The sequence below is a fragment of the Pelobates fuscus genome, chromosome 4 (genome assembly GCF_036172605.1).
Source record: "Pelobates fuscus isolate aPelFus1 chromosome 4, aPelFus1.pri, whole genome shotgun sequence".
NCBI lineage: Eukaryota > Metazoa > Chordata > Amphibia > Anura > Pelobatidae > Pelobates > Pelobates fuscus.
The window spans coordinates 358,030,288-358,051,946 of NC_086320.1; the positions used below are offsets into that span (position 1 = coordinate 358,030,288).

At 44.9% G+C, this 21,659-nt stretch overlaps 1 protein-coding gene across 3 annotated transcripts in view; it reads right to left on the reverse strand.

Annotated features, from left to right (window-relative positions):
- Positions 1-19,438, reverse strand: part of CUL2 (cullin 2) — a 58,651-nt gene extending 39,213 nt beyond the window's left edge. Inside the window, exons 1-4 of one of the 3 annotated variants that reach the window (XM_063452639.1) lie at positions 19,297-19,438; positions 3,042-3,182; positions 1,484-1,586; positions 937-1,031 (exon numbers count right to left, since the gene is read on the reverse strand). In XM_063452639.1, coding sequence (XP_063308709.1) covers positions 937-1,031; positions 1,484-1,586; positions 3,042-3,160 — 317 coding nt within the window. In that variant the 5' untranslated portion in view covers positions 3,161-3,182; positions 19,297-19,438. Of the gene's footprint in view, positions 1-936; positions 1,032-1,483; positions 1,587-3,041; positions 3,183-19,117; positions 19,194-19,216 lie in introns of those variants that run through there. The other 2 variants (XM_063452637.1, XM_063452638.1) reach the window with 2 other exon arrangements.
- Positions 19,439-21,659: the final 2,221 nt, after the last annotated feature.

Consider the following 21,659-nt stretch of genomic DNA (forward strand, 5'->3'; position numbering starts at 1 on the left):
CTCAACTGCTGTTTTTGGTTTTTCAATCCATCTCTCTGTGTAAAGTTTTTTTCCCCCACATTTTCCCTATATCTGTCTATATCTGTTCTACGTTTCTCTGCACCAATCGGTATTTTACCCCATTATCCTGGTTTATGCCCCTCTGTTACCCCTTTTATCGCTCTCATATTGAACCCTTTATCTATAGCCATCTGTTTCCCATTTATCTCTGTCTCCAAAGAATATGTCACTGTTTATGTAAGTTCTTCTTTGTCTGTCTCCAAGCCCACCTTCATCTGTCTCCCTCTCCTTGTGTCCAGCTAGGTTTGTCTCTCAGCCTCACTACCAATATCTGTCTCCCTGTCTCAACCCCATCTTCAAAATATGTCTCTCTCAGTCCCACATTCAGTCTGTGTACATCCATTTCAGAGCCCCTTTGTCAATCTCCTTATGTGTCTTCTAAGATCTCTTGTCCTACATACCAGCCCCTATCATTCAAAGCCCCTAATATTTTAGTCCCTTTCTTAATTTTAACCCATCCATTTTAATAATTATATATTGCATTTGAGTCCCTTTCCTTAAAGGATCCCGGGTAGCTTAAAGGATTAAGAGTGAGAACTGAGCATTAGTCAGTTCTCGCCCTCTCTCCAGTTTGATTTGGTGCTGGGTCATGGCTTTTATCCCAGTTCAATCCAGCAGAGAACAAGCAAGAAATGGCTGAGAGTATGCCATGAGGGGGCAGGGTCATGAGTGGTCAAGGACCTCATGCAATGTGAAACGGTATATTACAGCGAACAGTGCCATGGGACTCTAGGCACCATAACCACTTCAATTATGTGAAGTGGTTATGGTTCCTAGAGCGACACTTTAACTACACAAAATTTGAAGAATGTAATATATATTCCAAGCGAGATAACAAATAGCGCAGGCATTATTCTGAGAGTTAGTTTCATTTACCTGTATAAACAGTCCATGTAATCGGCCCCTCTGCTGTATTCCTCCCAGTACTTGTGATACATTACCAACACCTGCTCTGCCGACTCTAAGACTTTCTAAAAAAAATACAAACATAAAGAAGTAAACACAAAGTGCAAATTAGGTGCAGCTGTCCAAGTGTTAGGACAGTAAACAGCTTAACAGGAAAGAGCGTCTAAAGGGGGACGATCCTTTCTCTGGAAATCACACCACTGAATAAAACATCAAACCGCATGTAGAACTTGTGCTAACCTTTTTGCTTGTGATGCTACTTTTTCTTTTAAATGTACATTAAAGATTTAGCAACTGACAACAAATTCCAGCTAAATTGTGGCACAGCCAGGGCACACATTACATCGGAGGAAGAGAAAACTGAAATATGATCTATCTCCTCTACCTGTGCTGCCTGGCACATGCAAAGAGCAGAGCTTCTAACAATATACCTCTGAACATTTATCGGAGACAGGGGAGCAAGCCAAGGGGGTGGGCATGCCATGAGGAGGAGTTGGGCCAGTATTGAAAAACTTACCGCATGCAACTGTTGAACATGATTTTCTAGAAAGATTTTTGTCTCTGTGTACAGTCGCTCACCCAGCGGTTCTGGATATGCGACACATAGAGCATAAATGTCTCTGTGTGTCTGTTAAGGATGTGTTAAACAGCAAGTGCAAGCAGCTCTATAGGATTAAAATAGTATCACAATCAACCAGGACAGTATATATACTGATCAATACCTGTAAACATAGCAGCGAATGCACACAAATTCAAATAACATAATAAAAACAAATAAAATTAATGTAACACCTCCACACTTGTATCAATGAAATGATAAATTTGTGTTTAAAAACAGCAAAAATATCAAGCCATGGGCTTTCATACCAAGTTTGGCTGATATTTTAAAATTTAAATAAAATTCCTTGAATAGAATTTTTCTGAAGTACATAATGAGTTGAATTTTGCATAATGTGGAGTAAGCAAACACAATAATAACCAAATAGTGCCACCATTCTACTACCAATCTAACGGAGAGTAGCAGGAGGAGAATAAATAAATAAATAAAAATGATGTAAGACCATAATGGAAACATAGAGGGAATAAAATAAATGTTTTAATAATAAATGACATGAGTAATAGAGAGACTGCATGTCAGAGGGTATTAGCGTAATGGGCAGTGTAGTATGTTTGTCTATAGAAATAAGTTAGCATTGGAATAATAATTAGGGCAGACTTACAGTGAGTGGTCATGCGGTAGATAGTGGTAATGGTTGTAAGGCATACAGAGATGGTTAGCAGTAACTGGTAGTACAGTGGGAAGGTCTGGATATAGGGAGGAGTGAGTAGCATAGTGTTCATTTTGTAGACTGAAACTAAAACAAATCAGATGATTAAAATATGACAAACGGCTTTTTAGTCAACAGGCTTTGACTAAAACTATATTGAAATTTGCAGCTAAAATGTACGCAGCTTCTAGGGGTAGAAACATTTGTAACTTGGTGTTGTTAAAGCATACAGAGGCAGTGGGAATTACAGTTAGGTTTGGGCAGCCGTAGCAGCAATGAAGTATACAGGTATCCATTTGTCACCAGAGAATAATCCAATTGGTTACATTTGGCAGACCTCCCCCTGCTGGCTAGGGGAAGCTGATCCCTAATAATGCTTATTGGTTTCCTTAGCTCAGGTCCAGCTCTGTTAACATTCAGGTTATTACTAATAAATGCATGAAAATAAATGGATGAAAATTCCAGCAAATAAAATAGGTGAGAAATTTCACATGTATTCTGAATTGAATAACATTTTAATCGTTGTAAACAGAGCACAGCTCAATGTTTAGTGAATAGACCACAACAAAACAAAAACAAATCACAAACAACATAAAATTCCAGTTAACCACAATGAACAATACCAGGATTAACACGTTTTATTAGGGAAAAAAATAATTTTTAAGCTTTAACTAATGTCAGGATACTAATACAAAATTAAATAGAATGTTAGACAGCATAGATAGATTTAGACTGTGATATGATAAGTGACTGGAAGCATGTTTTAAATTATTCCTATGGTCAATATCAACCCCTTGGAAAGGATACGAAAACCTATCATTCCATGTTGCCCTTTCAACGTAATCCAACATGACCACGGCTTTGATTGTCGTTAAAAGCTTGTTCCATGTTTCATCAAAATCCACTACTCGTGGCCTCAATGACATGGTGGGATTTCAATGTTAAAACCTGTAATGAAAAGACATCATTAGATCAATAAATATATTAAAAAAAAAAAAAAAAAAAAAAAAGAAACAAAAAAAAGGAAGCTGGCAACTGTGGTTCCCAATGCAAAAGTGAAAAAAAAAAATTTTCTGGGTGTAATATCGTTGTGCCTGGAATTATTTATTTATTCCCCTGGTATTTACCATCAATAGAGGATTGCCATCTTTATGGGAACAGATGTACCCTACCTGGATCCCCACACATGCTCTGCTATTATAGACAATGTAATCTCTCCTGTCGCCCAACGCGAATTCTTCTTCTGCCCACAAGTGATAAAGAGGAACGAGAAGGGTGAAACCATATTTTATCAGAAATACATTTAGCCAAGAGCTTATTTTTTCTCGTCCATGTATCAAGAACTTTATGCTTGGCGTTTTAGTCGACCCCTATTTCTAGGGAGATTTATTTTTACACTTAAAACGACGACTTATGCCCTGTCGTATATGTTAAATTGTAATACGGCACAAAAACTACATACTGCATAATATAATAGTAATCCCCCTTGTCAGTGAAGCTAGCGGATATCAACTGAAATTGAATCCAGCAGAAATACTACTCTTACACACAAAGATACTCTTTGCCAAATTACACAAATCCTGTCTCACACTCTTTTTTGTTGCCGCTAAATCTCTTATAACCCCCTCCTTTGGAGATCCCCTCAAATGCCCTCCATTACCGAATGGAGAAGCAGAGTGGAGGTTAATTAAAAAGATGGAGGAACTTATGGCCCACCACTCCAATACCCACGCCCAACAAGCCACTAATTGGCAATCTGGACAGACTATACACACAGTCAGGGCACCTCTTTATAACTCAGTAACAATGACAAGACACCTCTAGAACATATTGGTTTCAATACTGAAATCTCATTAACTTTCGAACCTTACTGTCTACTTTATGTTTAATTTGATTAAACATTACGTGACCAGCACCCTGGGCCTGCTCTTATGTGGCAAGTCCACTCTATACTTACGCCCTGCGATTGAGTGCAGCCCCCAAATTATCCCTATCCCTCACCTGATTTACTTATCTACGGTGATAACCATGTACAGAACACGTTGCTCAGTGTTGATACCGCTTATACGCTGTAACGACTATGATTGATGCTTTGTGTTGTACAATAAAAAATTTTTTTAAAAATAAAAAAAATTATCGAAATACAGTAAAGAATTTTTTTTTTTTAATTTGACACTCCCGCAGAACCACTTTAAATTGCTTATTTTACATTCCTGATTCTGTTCAAATGGAAAATTAAACGAGTATAGCTAGTCTGAAAAAGAAAAAAAAACACACACACACAATAGGTAGTTTGGAAGTGGATTGTTCCCTTTAAGACAAATAACATAAAATGCAACCTTCAGTATAATATATTTTATCATTGAATGGGCTCCTGATCGCAAAGAGTTATTATAAACAGCACTGTACACTATGTACCGATAAACAAACTCAAACCCATAACTAAGTACACATATCTTATCTAGGACTCATAGACTGTTAAATAGATTAAAAAAAAAACAATAGCAGAATATGGGTGATACACCCACTGGAGTGGGCACACTACTAGCCGAGGGCACTAGTGAGAACTGAAATTTGTGATTGTGTTTCCAATAAAGTTTATATCAATCTTTGTACCTGGTCCCTTCTTTTGTAGTCATATGTTGTTGATAAATTACGAGTTGCAAAGCTTTATCATGTTCTATGATTAAAAAATGCTTATATGTAATTACTGTCTCAATTACAGATCAGTTTCATTTAATTACAGGTGATCCATCAGAGACACATTTTCTATGGTCAAGATTTTATACAGTCCATATGGTGAAATATTATTCTAATGTCAGATATCCTCAAAACAGATTGTTCTCTTCATTCCAGAGACATTTACTATGCCTTGTGGAAAGTCAAAGAGAAAATATTCCAGTTTACTTTTTCCTGAGGCATACATAATTTAAAGTGGTAATTATTTTGTTTTATGGTTTTCTTTTGACTGTCCTCGAATTTCAATGAAATCCAATGCAATATATATAGGCAGATTTGTTTTATAAAGAAAGATAATTCTCACGAAACAGGTTAAAATGTTAATGGTAAGAACAAGGAGAGAACACCTAGGGAAACCGTTTAGAAGGTAAACCCTCGATGGCAAGGAGTAACCCCAAAGTAAATCAAATAAAACTTAACTTTTAATAAATTAGTTTAAATATCTGATCATAAATTAACTGCATATCAGCAGAAAATACCCACAAGAAAATAATAATAGATTGAAAAAATTAATATATATATATATATAAAATTATTAAGAATATCCTATATTAAAGGACCACTCTAGGCACCCAGACCACTTCAGCTTAATGAAGTGGTCTGGGTGCCAGGTCCTTCTAGGGTTAACCCATTTTTTCATAAACATAGCAGTTTCAGAGAAACTGCTATGTTTGTGAATGGGTTAAGCCTTCCCCTACTTCCTCTAGTGGCTGTCTCATTGACAGCCGCTAGAGGCGCTTGCGTGATTCTCACTGTGATTTTCACAGTGAGAGCACGCAAGCGTCCATAGGAAAGCATTATGAATGCTTTCCTATGTGACCGGCTGAATGCGCGCGCAGCTCTTGCCGCGCGTGCGCATTCAGACGACGGGGAGGAGAAGAGGAGGATCGGAGGAGGAGAGCTCTCCGCCCACCGCTGGAAAAAAGTAAGTTTTAAACACTTTCCCCTTTCCAGAGCCCGGCAGGATTGGGTCCCTGAGGGTGGGGGCACCCTCAGGGCACTCTAGTGCCAGGAAAACGAGTATGTTTTCCTGGCACTAGAGTGGTCCTTTAACCAATAGGAAGGAAAAATATGTATATAGAAGCTGTATAAGAAGTGTGTACATAGAACGAAAAAGCAACAAATTGTTACACATAGAGAAAAATGAATTTAGCACAATACTACAATACAATTGTATGTAACTTAAATGTAACAAGATGTAACGTATATCTGTTACATTTGATAATATAAACTATACTATTCAGTCCGGAGGAGAGCTATATATTGTCTCAGTAAAGGTACAGAGTGGCTATCGTATCCTGCAATGAGTGAAAATTCCCTACTCTGTTGTGCCTTTGAGGGCACCCCTTAGCAAAATTCTGAGTACCCTTCTCCCCCCTCTGATGGTGATAATCTTCCAGTAACAAAAAATAAGAAATAAGAAAATTTAAATTACAATTAAAAATGAAGAGTATAGCTGATAATGTCAGAAAAACTCAATACTCTATGAACGTCCCGACGCGCATTTCGCCGTTAAGGCTCTTCCAGGTTAAAGTGTTACTTTAATCACCATGACCACTTCTGCTTTTAGAAGTGGTTATGGTGTTAGGAGTCTGTATGTGTAGAGTTTCTGATTAAAAAGCTGAACATACTGAAATATTTGCACGTGTGTGCTGAGGGCTAGTTACACCTCAGGCACACTTTGACAGCCTGGAAGTCTGTTCTAGAGTGCAAAATGTCAATTCTGTGCAAAAAAATATTTGCGTCAGCATGTATTGCTCGCTAGCATTAGATGTAATTAGCTTCTTGCCTGCAGGTAGAGCCTGCCGGGGGAAGCAATTGACACCCCTGCCTGCTTTAATTTAAGTCCACCCCCCAATGTTCCTGCCTCCCTATAGACTTAATATTTTATTTTTTTTAAATCCTATTTCACCCCCCTCCCTTGTCCAACCCCAGTCTCTCCCTCTCAAGCTCAAAGCGCACTCTTGGTCCAATCAAGCACTTCTCTATGACAAGTATTTTATTGGACCACGATCAGTGACAAGATAGGACGTTGGGACAGGGTGTGGAAGACCCCAACCTGGTGTTGGATTCAAGGTAAGTTTTAAACTATATTTTAGCATTTTTTTTTATTTTTAATAAAGGGAGAGAACTATATTATAGTGTCTAATAGGGCACAATGCACAGAAATAAAAACATTCCAAAAAATTGTTGAAGTAACCCTTACAAGGCCTGCTTTACAGTGCAGACACTTAGAACACAGATTTGCTTGACCTGGCCTTACAGGGGCACTGTAGGCACCCAGACCACTTCAGCTCATTGAGTACAGTGTCCCTATTGCCCTTAGTGCTGCACATTGCAGCTGCAGAGAAACTGCAATGTTTACATTGCAACACTAAGTCAGCCTGTAGTGGTTGTCTACCAGACAGTCACTAGAGGGCTTCTTGGTTTGAAATAAACCTTTGGACTGGTATCTGACGCTGGACGTCCTCACACTCTGCATGAGGACCTCCATGTCAGATTTTTCCCTATAAATGAGCATTGATTCAATGCTTGCCTGTGGGGAGGTCTAATGCGCACTAGAGCCCGCTCGTTGCGGGACGGAGGAGGAGCTTCGACCCAGTGCCGAGGGACATCGGCGCTAGGTCAGGTAAGTAATTAAAAGGTTTTTAACCCTTTATTATCAGGGGAAGCGATAGTGCCAGGAATACAACACACTATATATAGTATACCTTTAATAAGCATAGTGTAACATGGTAAACGTCATGATAATCTCTCAAAGTATGCATTTAAATTTTAATAAAATGTACTAGCTGTATTGGAAAAGTAACCACTAATTGAGAGAAAAAAAAAAAAAGGACAGAAAAAAAACAAAACAAACAAAAAAATCATCAAGTATACCAAGTATTAAGAGAATTGCACACCTACAGTGAGAATTCAAAGTGAATTTAAAATTGAAGGTGGAAATAGCTTAACTGTGAAAACTATGCTTTCAGTTGACCTATTCTGGCCTTAAAATTTGAATTTCACTTTGAATTCTCAGTTTAATACATAACCCAGTCAGTTTCCATTTTGCTTTAAAATGACACCAACACCTGCAGTAAAACAGTGCAAAGTCTGAGAAAGAAGTGTGACCTGGTAGCCATGTGGCCTTTTACTTAAACACTGTTTAATGGTGACCTCACAGATTACTGTCAATCTACATACCAGTGTGGTGCTTGACATTGGAATGTGATACCTATTGAATTCTTGACAGCCATGCATGCACTCTAATTACTACATATATCATCTCACACAGAGTTCTTCATTAAACCAAGAGCCAAGGAAAACTGAAAAAGGAGTTGCAAATGTTATGTCGGAATTATGGAAGTCCAGAGAGGTCATGCTTTTTTAATATTTTTTTCCGACTTTATTTTTGGAGAAAATAAGTCAGAAATATATTTAAACACAAAGTCTCTCTGAGCTTTTTTCAAAATAGCCGACATATAAAAAAAAAAAAAAAAAAAAAATCCATCAACTCTATTTGTCAGCTTATACAGTTGCAAGAAAATGTATGTGAACCCCTTGGAATGATATGGATTTCTGCACAAATTGGTCATAAAATGTGATCTGATCATTATCTAAGTCACAACAATAGACAATCACAGTCTGCTTAAACTAATAACACACAAAGAATGAAATGTTGCCATGTTTTTATTGAACACACCATGTAAACACTCACAATGCAGGTGGAAAAAGTATGTGAACCCTTGGATTTAATAACTGGTTGAACCTCCTTTGGCAGCAATAACTTCAACCAAATGTTTCCTGTAGTTGCAGATCAGACGTGCACAACGGTCGGGAGTAATTCTTGACCATTCCTCTTTACAGAACTGTTTCAGCAATATTCTTGGGATGTCTGGTGTGAATCGCTTTCTTGAGGTCATGCCACAGCATCTCAATCGGGTTGAGGTCAGGACTCTGACTGGGCCACTTCAGAAGGTGTATCTTCTTCTGTTTAAGCCATTCTGTTGTTGATTTACTTCTATGCTTTGGGTCATTGTCCTGTTGCAACACCCATCTTCTGTTGAGCTTCAGCTGGTAGACAGATGGCCTTAAGTTCTCCTGCAAAATGTCTTGATAAACTTGGGAATTCATTTTTCCTTCGATGATAGCAATCCGTCCAGGCCCTGACGCAGCAAAGCAGCCCCAAACCATGATGCCCCCACCACCATACTTCACAGTTGGGATGAGGTTTTGATGTTGGTGTGCTGTGCCTCTTTTTCACCACACATAGTGTTGTGTGTTTCTTCCAAACAACTCAACTTTGGTTTCATCTGTCCAAATAATATTTTGCCAGTACTGCTGTGGAACATCCAGGTGCTCTTGTGCTAACTGTAAACGTGCAGCAATGTTTTGTTTGGACAGCAGTGGCTTCCTTTGTGGTATCCTCCCATGAAATCCATTCTTGTTTAGTGTTTTACGTATTGTAGATTCGCTAACAGGATGTTCGCATTTGCCAGTGACTTTTGTAAGTCTTTAGCTGACACTCTAGGATTCTTCTTCACCTCATTGAGCAGTCTGCGCTGTGCTCTTGCAGTCATCTTTACAGGACGGACACTCCTAGGGAGAGTAGCAGCAGTGCTGAACTTTCTCCATTTATAGACAATTTGTCTTACCGTGGACTGATGAACAGCGAGGCTTTTGGAGATACTTTTATAACCCTTTCCAGCTTTATGCAAGTCAACAATTCTTAATCGTAGGTCTTCTGAGAGCTCTTTTGTGCGAGGCATCATTCACATCAGGCAATGCTTCTTGTGAAAAGCAAACCCAGAACTGGTGTGTGTTTTTTTTATAGCGCAGGGCAGCTGTAACCAACACCTCCAATCTCATCTCATTGATTGGACTCCAGTTGGCTGACATCTCACTCCAATTAGCTCTTGGAGATGTAATTAGTCTAGGGGTTCACATACTTTTTCCACCTGCACTGTGAATGTTTACATGGTGTGTTCAATAAAAACATGGCAACATTTCATTCTTTGTGTGTTATTAGTTTAAGCAGACTGTGATTGTCTATTGTTGTGACTTAGATGATCAGATCACATGTTATGACCAATTTGTGCAGAAATCCATATCATTCCAAATGGTTCACATACTTTTTCTTGCAACTGTAGGTTTTGGCCTCAAAACACACTGACTGATTTGTATAAAAGAGTTATAAAGAGTTCTGACCTATTAGTGGTTAGTTGTGTTTCCAAATTTTACGGACATGTCTACAAGAAACAGCTTCATGCCGATGGACAATATATGATAATTTCAAATGCTGTATCATGGAGATCAATTAACCAAGGATGGATCCCAAAAGAAACACCATTAATTAATGTATTTTCATCTTGCAAGATACGAATACTATCACACTATGGGGTGAAACATTTCATGTGCTAATCATAAGTATGAAGCTGTGAAGAGCATCCCAGAAAGCACTGACGATCTAACAACACGACTACAAACAAGTCTACAGCTGACAATTGTAGAGTTAAAAAATAAATAAATAAAGTGTGTGGGAAAGTAATAAGAATGACAAGGTCCCTGAATTTTTATGGTCTGTAAGAGGTCACAAAGCACAGAGTGCCTGACATGTTTTAACAGGTGTTAAAGAGATAAATATAGGAGAGCTTGCCATAGAAGCCATACTTGGCATAAGCAACTGATATATGATATTTTACCTCTGATATTAGTGTAGTGCCTTAATAAGTTTAATTACAAACACCAGCATGCTTGGCCAGCCAGGAGGGAAGAGACAGAAACAGACTGAAAAATATTTATCAAACAAGAGACCTGGTGTTTTTTCATTGTCACAATATTTGACTATTTACATTGCTTGTTCTGTCCTCAGTGTCTGACATCTGCTTACAAACCTGCAACATCTGCAGTCTCATCTGGCTATTTATTCTTCACCCTCCCTACTGTCTGGGTCATCTATGTCTGCCAATGCGGTCTGTGTAACCTGCCATAGATCAGATATAAAGTTCATCTTGGACTTTGACCACAGTTTGATGCCAGCCTTGTATGAACTCTTGTGTCCGGACATCTGCTTAATTCCTGCTCTCACCATTTAGCCTAAGCAACGTGTAAGTGGATAAATGCCCTTGGCACATCCGTTGAGGATGAACAGTTGTTCTGCTGAATCAGCTTCTAACCTTAAAGGGTCACTCTAAGCACCATCACAACTCTTTCATCCTCCGCTTACTCTCAGCTCAGCATTGTAAAGGAATGGGGGCAGAGGAACACTATATTGTTAGCAATATAGCTTTGTATAATGTTCCTTTAAGTGCCATGTACAACCTGGGCTTAGCTTTTCCATCTGGAGAGAGCTGGGCTGAGTCTCTAACGATCAGTGCACAAAGCCTGTTCACTAAATACTGAACTTAACTATGTGTTAACTACATGCCTGCCAACTATCCTGATTTTGGTGAGCCAATCCAAATTTTCAGCTCCTGTTCCGCTGGACTTTCTTTACTCCCTGGTTCCCCGCTTTTGGGAACACCAGGAAACTGTCCCTAAAAAGTATCGCAAGCACATCATTAGATGTGCATGCGCAGCCTTCAGGGAACCAGGACCATAAAGAAAGTACTTGATTGGCAGGCAGCCTGCCCTGCATTCATACTAGTAATTAGGACAGACCCCTTTGTGCAGAGTCATTAACTCAGTCACGTCATTTCGCCTGCCCCTGTTCCCCCTGCGCCCCAGTTTTCGGGACGTCAATGTTGGGGATTTGAAACCAATAGCAGCTGTTGTATGACTGCTTTGCAGAGCAGTCCCACTAATCTCATCATTTTTATTCATCTTTGGCTAGCATGAAGTTATGATTTACAATGCGCCTTTTCACTTGTGCTTCACAATTTAAGATATCACATTTATTCTGAACATCTGTCCTCGTACTAGCTGTCATTGGGCCAAACGTTCTGTTCTGTTAAGGAAAATTAACTAGAACAGAACAAGAATAGAATCAAGGAAAACGTAGATATAAAATACGTAAAATGTGTACAGTGTGAGCACACAATAAGAATTCCCCACAGTTACAGGATCATAAAATAAAACTACAACACATGTTTCTCTGTAACCATGGGGGGAAAAAAAGCAAACTAAGCAAAATTAAACTATGCAATTATGACTGTTTACTTTACTATGTAACAGGACTAAACGACAAAATAAATATCCCACTTGGTTCTAGTCAGTTGTGCTCAAGGAATTAAAAAAAAAAAAGGGAAGAAAACCACAACATATCATTACAATGTCTGCAGGGAAAACGAAACAGCAAAACAAAAATGTCTAGAACCAGCAGTGAAATGAATGTCAACGATGACACGCAAGGATTTTGGCTGGTAATAGGTTTGGCAGCTTTGAGTCGTGACATAGTGCAGTGTGAGCGTGGCTAAATTGAATACTGTGATTTAGGCTGACACACCAACTAAGAATGATTCAAACTGCATTTCATAATAAACCGGAAAATAAAGCCACATTCTGATTACACAAGGTGGTTGTCAATGCAGAATGTTGGATCAATCTTTTTTTTTCTACATTAGCAGATCTCCGGGCCTGGCTAGTATTTATGCTGCCAGGGAATAATGACAGATTTGCACATACTGGAATAAGTGCTGAGAGTCCCTTTCTTTAATTTGTTGTTTAGGAACAAGCTCTGTGCGTTTTGTCGATTTTCGCTCTCGTTTTACATAGATCAAGGGAACGTTCTTCCAGCACAGCCTGGAATTTGATAAAACTAAGCAAGTCTTATAATTTCCTGAAAGCAGATATTGTGCAAAGATTATCAGGAACACATAGGCAGCGCCTATAATGTAGTAAAGCACCATCATTTTCAGTGGCTGGTGAGAATAGGCATCATCTCACAACATGTGCAAGAGACCTATGGCAATATTCCGCAGCATTAAAATATCCTCCATAAAACCTGCTTTGTATTCTCACTCTTGGGGAGATCAGCATATCTTCCTTATCTGCTCCATCTTTGCCAACATGGGTCACCTTGACGTGACAGTGGCTTACTTTAAGTCGTCATTGTCACTTTATTAAAGGTTTGTAGAAGTAGTATGATGATGGCAATAAAATGGGCTACATGGAGCTGCTACTTCTAAACATGCATTTAAAAGGAGAAAAGAAGGGGGAGGGGCAATCTAGATAGAAGATAATGCCTAAAATGGTAAAAAAAGAATGTGAAATTAAAGTTATAGTGATGAGAAACAAAAAAAAACAAATACTATGTTCTTACTTAAACACCCTTGTGTGTCCTCTTTCTACAAATATATACTTAATTAAACTGTAGTCTCATCTTTAAAATCATAACCCACTTCTTGCAATATATGTCCTATAACTACCAAAGATAACTGAAATCTAATCTTAGAAGGGTTATTTACTACAGTGAGGATTCAAAGTGAATTTAAAGTACATTTCAAATTTAAAGGAACACTATAGCCTTGGTAATACAAAAGTATATTTCTAATGCCAGTGTCACTATTTACAAAACTGCAGTGTTTTACTTTGCAGGTTTAACCCCTTAAGGACACATGACATGTGTGACATGTCATGATTCCCTTTTATTCCAGAAGTTTGGTCCTTAAGGGGTTAAGGGGACAAGGACACTGCACCCAGACCACGTCAGCGAGATGAAGCGGTCTGGGTGCCCATAGAGTCCCTTTAAGGCTATAGTAGCTGAACTGAAAGCAGAGGTAACAGAAAGTTCTGCCATTTTGACTGTAAATTTGAAATTCTCACTGTAGACATTTAATAATCAGGAATAAGTGAATCTGTTTTGAGTTGGTTTTTCTTCGTTGCACTTCGGTAAAAAAAATGTTACAATCAAAACTATGATAGAAGTGTTGTTTTTTGTTCTCTTGTGACCTTACTGTAAAACAGGTACCCAGAAGGGTTCAGTAAATAAAGAGTCTCCAAAGCAGAATCTGACAAGTTACAGCACCTCATAAAATAGATTGGAGAAAAAGAGGGTCCCACACCCCCCCACCCCAGGCCAATCTTTTAACATTTTATTTATACTTAAAAAGTACACTATAAGCACCAAAACAACTTCAGCTTAATTAAGCAGTTTTGGTGTATAGATCATGCCCCTGCAGTCTTACTGCTTAATTATCTGCAATTTAGGGGTTAAAGGCATCCAGACCACTTCATCTCATCTCATCCCCTTAGCCCTGTAAATGTTAAAGGACCACTATAGGAACCCAGACCACTCAAGCTCAATGAAGGTTGCCCTAGTTTTAACCCTGCCGCTGAAAACATTCTGACTACTTACAATAAAGGTGGTGCACCAGAAACACAGAGCCCACTGTACTTGTTATGGTGCTGGTGCACGGATTTAAGGACTACATTTGAATGTACATGCAGACCTTTCGACAATTTTTAAGGCTAGTAACCTTCCCAATTTTTTTCCCAGATTGTTAGAACATTTATTTTGCTTCTTTGTATCTAAAATGCAAAACTTTGATAATCTTTTTTCCATGTCAGTTTATCTCAACATTTTACTCAACTAGCCATTTGGCACACTATTTGTGTAGATTATAATGCCAGGGGCATAGCTGTGAAAGAATTACAGGAGTAATATAGTCTTGAATAGCTGAAACGTCAACAGTCTGGAAAACCCCAACTAAATTAGTTGTTTAAACGTTAAAAAAAAAAAAAAAAGTGATTTACATCAAGATTGATACGGCCCATGGTTAAGTGTTATAATAAAGCTGCAAGCAGCCCAAAGTTTGACATCTTCCATTACATATCCTGGACTTCTTTTATAAGTACATCTTATCGACAAGTCTTCACTAGGTTTGTCATTACTAGAAGCCAACACAATGATCAACAAACTGCCCAATCCCATGCTCGTCCAATAAATGCTACAAAAAACACATTCAGCACTCCCTCACTGACAGTCCCAAGACCCAAACGATCCCATAAAAAGCCAACAAGCTCCAAATTTCTCTACCACACTGACGGTCGCTAAACACCCAGCACTGCCCACCTGACAGGAAACCAAGACCTTCCTACTAACAGTCCCCAACCGAGGATTGCTGTACTGACAGACCCCAAATCCTAAAATTTCCCCGCTAACCCAGCACGGCTCCCACTGACAGCCCCCCAATCCAGCACTGCCCTCACTGACAGCCACCCAGCACTGCCCCCACTGACAACCACCCAGCACTGCCCTCACTGACAACCACCCAGCACTGCCCCCCACTGACAACCACCCAGCACTGCCCCCCCACTGACAGCCACCCAGCACTGCCCCCCCACTGACAGCCACCCAGCACTGCCCCCCCCACTGACAGCCACCCAGCACTGCCCCCCCACTGACAGCCACCCAGCACTGCCCCCCCCCCACTGACAGCCACCCAGCACTGCCCCCCCCACTGACAGCCACCCAGCACTGCCCCCCCCCCACTGACAGCCACCCAGCACTGCCCCCCCCACTGACAGCCACCCAGCACTGCCCCCCCCACTGCCAGCCACCCAGCACTGCCCACACTGACAGCCACCCAGCACTGCCACACACTGACAGCCACCCAGCACTGCCACACACTGACAGCCACCCAGCACTGCCACACACTGACAGCCACCCAGCACTGCCCTCACTGACAGACACCCAGCACTGCCCTCACTGCAGCCACCCAGCACTGCCCTCACTGACAGCCACCCAGCACTGCCCTCACTGACAGCCACCCAGCACTGCCCTCACTGACAGCCACCCAGCACTGCCCTCACTGACAGCCACCCAGCACTGCCCTCACTGACAGCCACCCAGCACTGCCCTCACTGACAGCCACCCAGCACTGCCCTCACTGACAGCCACCCAGCACTGCCCTCACTGACAGCCACCCAGCACTGCCCTCACTGACAGCCACCCAGCACTGCCCTCACTGACAGCCACCCAGCACTGCCCTCACTGACAGCCACCCAGCACTGCCCTCACTTACAGCCACCCAGCACTGCCCTCACTGACAGCCACCCAGCACTGTCCTCACTGACAGCCACCCAGCACTGTCCTCACTGACAGCCACCCAGCACTGCCCTCACTGACAGCCACCCAGCACTGCCCTCACTGACAGCCACCCAGCACTGCCCTCACTGACAGCCACCCAGCACTGCCCCCCACTGACAGCCACCCAGCACTGCCCTCACTGACAGCCACCCAGCACTGCCCTCACTGACAGCCACCCAGCACTGCCCTCACTGACAGCCACCCAGCACTGCCCTCACTGACAGCCACCCAGCACTGCCCTCACTGACAGCCACCCAGCACTGCCCTCACTGACAGCCACCCAGCACTGCCCCCCACTGACAGCCACCCAGCACTGCCCTCACTGACAGCCACCCAGCACTGCCCCTCACTGACAGCCACCCAGCACTGCCCTCACTGACAGCCACCCAGCACTGCCCCCCCCCACTGACAGCCACCCAGCACTGCCCCCCCACTGACAGCCACCCAGCACTGCCCCCCCACTGACAGCCACCCAGCACTGCCACACACTGACAGCCACCCAGCACTGCCACACACTGACAGCCACCCAGCACTGCCACACACTGACAGCCACCCAGCACTGCCACACACTGACAGCCACCCAGCACTGCCCTCACTGACAGACACCCAGCACTGCCCTCACTGACAGACACCCAGCACTGCCCTCACTGCAGCCACCCAGCACTGCCCTCACTGACAGCCACCCAGCACTGCCCTCACTGACAGCCACCCAGCACTGCCCTCACTGACAGCCACCCAGCACTGCCCTCACTGACAGCCACCCAGCACTGCCCTCACTGACAGCCACCCAGCACTGCCCTCACTGACAGCCACCCAGCACTGCCCTCACTGACAGCCACCCAGCACTGCCCTCACTGACAGCCACCCAGCACTGCCCTCACTGACAGCCACCCAGCACTGCCCTCACTGACAGCCACCCAGCACTGCCCTCACTGACAGCCACCCAGCACTGCCCTCACTGACAGCCACCCAGCACTGCCCTCACTTACAGCCACCCAGCACTGCCCTCACTGACAGCCACCCAGCACTGTCCTCACTGACAGCCACCCAGCACTGTCCTCACTGACAGCCACCCAGCACTGCCCTCACTGACAGCCACCCAGCACTGCCCTCACTGACAGCCACCCAGCACTGCCCTCACTGACAGCCACCCAGCACTGCCCCCCACTGACAGCCACCCAGCACTGCCCTCACTGACAGCCACCCAGCACTGCCCTCACTGACAGCCACCCAGCACTGCCCTCACTGACAGCCACCCAGCACTGCCCTCACTGACAGCCACCCAGCACTGCCCTCACTGACAGCCACCCAGCACTGCCCTCACTGACAGCCACCCAGCACTGCCCCCCACTGACAGCCACCCAGCACTGCCCTCACTGACAGCCACCCAGCACTGCCCCTCACTGACAGCCACCCAGCACTGCCCTCACTGACAGCCACCCAGCACTGCCCTCACTGACAGCCACCCAGCACTGCCCTCACTGACAGCCACCCAGCACTGCCCTCACTGACAGCCACCCAGCACTGCCCTCACTGACAGCCACCCAGCACTGCCCTCACTGACAGCCACCCAGCACTGCCCTCACTGACAGCCACCCAGCACTGCCCTCACTGACAGCCACCCAGCACTGCCCTCACTGACAGCCACCCAGCACTGCCCTCACTGACAGCCACCCAGCACTGCCCTCACTGACAGCCACCCAGCACTGCCCTCACTGACAGCCACCCAGCACTGCCCTCACTGACAGCCACCCAGCACTGCCCTCACTGACAGCCACCCAGCACTGCCCTCACTGACAGCCACCCAGCACTGCCCTCACTGACAGCCACCCAGCACTGCCCTCACTGACAGCCACCCAGCACTGCCCTCACTGACAGCCACCCAGCACTGCCCTCACTGACAGCCACCCAGCACTGCCCTCACTGACAGCCACCCAGCACTGCCCTCACTGACAGCCACCCAGCACTGCCCTCACTGACAGCCACCCAGCACTGCCCTCACTGACAGCCACCCAGCACTGCCCTCACTGACAGCCACCCAGCACTGCCCTCACTGACAGCCACCCAGCACTGCCCTCACTGACAGCCACCCAGCACTGCCCTCACTGACAGCCACCCAGCACTGCCCCTCACTGACAGCCACCCAGCACTGCCCCCCACTGACAGCCACCCAGCACTGCCCCCCACTGACAGCCACCCAGCACTGCCCCCCACTGACAGCCACCCAGCACTGCCCTCACTGACAGCCACCCAGCACTGCCCTCACTGACAGCCACCCAGCACTGCCCCCCACTGACAGCCACCCAGCACTGCCCTCACTGACAGCCACCCAGCACTGCCCCCCACCGACAGCCACCCAGCACTGCCCTCACTGACAGCCACCCAGCACTGCCCTCACTGACAGCCACCCAGCACTGCCCTCACTGACAGCCACCCAGCACTGCCCCCCACCCAGCACTGCCCCCCACTGACAGCCACCCAGCACTGCCCCCCACTGACAGCCACCCAGCACTGCCCCCCACTGACAGCCACCCAGCACTGCCCCCCACTGACAGCCACCCAGCACTGCCCTCACTGACAGCCACCCAGCACTGCCCTCACTGACAGCCACCCAGCACTGCCCCCCACTGACAGCCACCCAGCACTGCCCTCACTGACAGCCACCCAGCACTGCCCCCCACTGACAGCCACCCAGCACTGCCCTCACTGACAGCCACCCAGCACTGCCCTCACTGACAGCCACCCAGCACTGCCCTCACTGACAGCCACCCAGCACTGCCCTCACTGACAGCCACCCAGCACTGCCCCCCACTGACAGCCACCCAGCACTGCCCCCCACTGACAGCCACCCAGCACTGCCCTCACTGACAGCCACCCAGCACTGCCCTCACTGACAGCCACCCAGCACTGCCCTCACTGACAGCCACCCAGCACTGCCCCCCACTGACAGCCACCCAGCACTGCCCTCACTGACAGCCACCCAGCACTGCCCCCCACTGACAGCCACCCAGCACTGCCCCCACTGACAGCCACCCAGCACTGCCCCCACTGACAGCCACCCAGCACTGCCCCCTGTGACTCCGATCCCGGGTGTGGAGGTTCCTGTCCCGGGCCGGGCCGGGCTGTGGCCTACCCATGTGTGCCAGGCGGTGAGCGGTGTCCCCGGTGTGGGCTGCCCGCGGGGAGCGGTGCTGGTGGGGATTGGCGGGTAATGGAGGAGCCCGGCCGGTACCTGTCACGGGGATCCCACGGGGGAGGGAACCATTCGCTGTTACTCCTGAGCGCGGCTGCCGTTCACTCCGCAGCCATTACCTGGGATCCCGGGATTCACCATCCGAGTCCGGCGGCGGAGGGGGGAGTCGGGTACCGGCGTTTAGCTGGCGGAGGTGGCTCGGCTCTCAGCCCCGCCCACCGGGTGGCCCTTGCTACCAGGAATGTGTGCGGCCCACAGCGGCAGCGGGGGGAAACAGGAACCCAGAGAGCCGCCTGCAGCCAGGAATGCAGGAAAAATACACCCCCTCTCCCTGAATGGAACCTTCCATGTTACGGAAGCCGCAGAGGCCCACACTTCCTCTACTGGCGTTCCAGACCAGGAGGGAGGAAGCAGGGCTTTTTCTATATACAGGCTGGGCCCTTGAGGAAAACTGCTGCCCTGTAATATTCTGAAATGTAATTTAATTATTATTATTATTTTATTTTTTTAAATGTGGTTTAGTTTTTTCCCCCAATGTTTAGCAAAGATGTGTTTGTAATGGCTGTAAAATAAAATGACATGTTAAAATCCACATTGTTGTATTCACAATCATCCTGGAACTGAGCGCCTCCTATCATCATGGAGATAGATAGAAGAAGCTACGGCCTTTTCTGTCGTTGCGTTGAACATAGTTTGAGGAAGAAGAAAATCAACGTTTCGCCTATAATTGATACCGGAGAAACTGACGGAAGCAAAGCACAGAGAGATGGACACAGGTTTCTTCAGGAAGGAAGAGATTCTTTATTGGATCACCGATCGGGACTCAGAGGGACTAATGTCACCAAAATACAGCAAGTTCTGAGCCCCAGACAATAGTGCAGGCTCCTTATATAGGCACATAACTCCTCCCATATTAAGCTCCACCCGCACATTCTCTTGACCAATCAATACAAATAAGAATTAACTTCCTGCTTGACCGCATGGCCTGTCCAGCACAATGGAGGAGGGGAATACTACATCCTGTATTCTTGCACATGCTCCGTACACTACTGATCGTATCTTGCCTCGTGCAACCAACTGATCGATACGTCAGCATATGCACGTACACATGCCACGTGGTAATCTCGGCCTACTAAATTTATTTTTACAGAGATTCCACCACATTCCCCCCTTTGATGCCTCTTGATATTTCACAATTACTTGAGGCATCATTTAACCTTGGTTTGCATACACCGCAAGTTACCTTGAACCAGACCAGACTTATCTTATGATGTGAATCTTCAACACTCATCTTCCTGCATTGGTTCTCCCTGATCTAGAGCCTTATATTTATAAATTGCCATTATCTGTGCAGCAGCCTTCCTCTCTGCTATATTTTCTATCAGGCTTTGCACAGACCTAACTACTAAGGGTATAAGACACGGCAGGAGTAGACACAACATTAAAATCAGTAGGACTCCACCTACCACTGCCTTAAGCCCTCCAAACCACTCATACCAGCTACCAAACCAACTGCTTGGATTATACCCTTTCCATACCTGAGTAGGCACATGCGCTAGTTTAACCATATGGCTAGTAAGCTCAGCTATTGCTTGCCCTTCGTCATCTATTTGAAGACAGCAATTGCTCAGGTTAAACTTCCCACATACACCTCCCTCTACTGCCAAAAGGTAATCCAAGGCTAATCTATTTTGGTAGACTGCTGTCCTCATCCTGGTATTATGCTTCGCTAGAAGATTGAGCGCTTGTGATGTCTCGTTAGTAATAATCTCAACCACCGCCTGTAATCTTATAATACGGTTGAGCATATAAATAGGGGTTCTATAACCAAAGGTACCATCTTCTGCCCACGTGGCTGGCCCATAATAATCTATAATACGCTGGGGAGGCCATTCATTATCTTCCCAGGCGCCTATCTCTATGGGTCCCCTTTTCTTCCTATGATTCACATCATACACTTTAACACCTAAAGTCTCACCTGTTTCAATAGGCAACAAGAAGAAGGATGGTTTGAGCATACCCAACACACATGCCCCTTCCCAGTCCTGTGGCAACTCCGAATAGGCTTTCTTACCACAGATCCAGTACAAATTTGCTGGGGCTCTCCAGGTAGATGTGATGGATAGGTCAAACCACACATCCTTTAAATTGGCGTATCTAGCAAACGGGTTAGATGGTTCTGAGACATTTGAAGCCGACCACCAAGTTGTATTCTTTGTATCATCATCATAAGCTTTTTGCCCTAGACAAGTTAATTCTCCTACAGAAGTATTATACATCATTCCTTTCCTTGCTATGCAAACATAACCTATGATGGAGGTCTTTAATCTCCACTCAGATTTACCTCTAACACTCATATGATAATCGGCTTGTGTAGATATTGATTGGTCAACTGCCTCAGAACCGGACATTACCTCCTTTGCTTCCCAAGGCCATTGGTCTCCCATGTTAGTACCTCCACACACATAGCAGTTGGTAACAT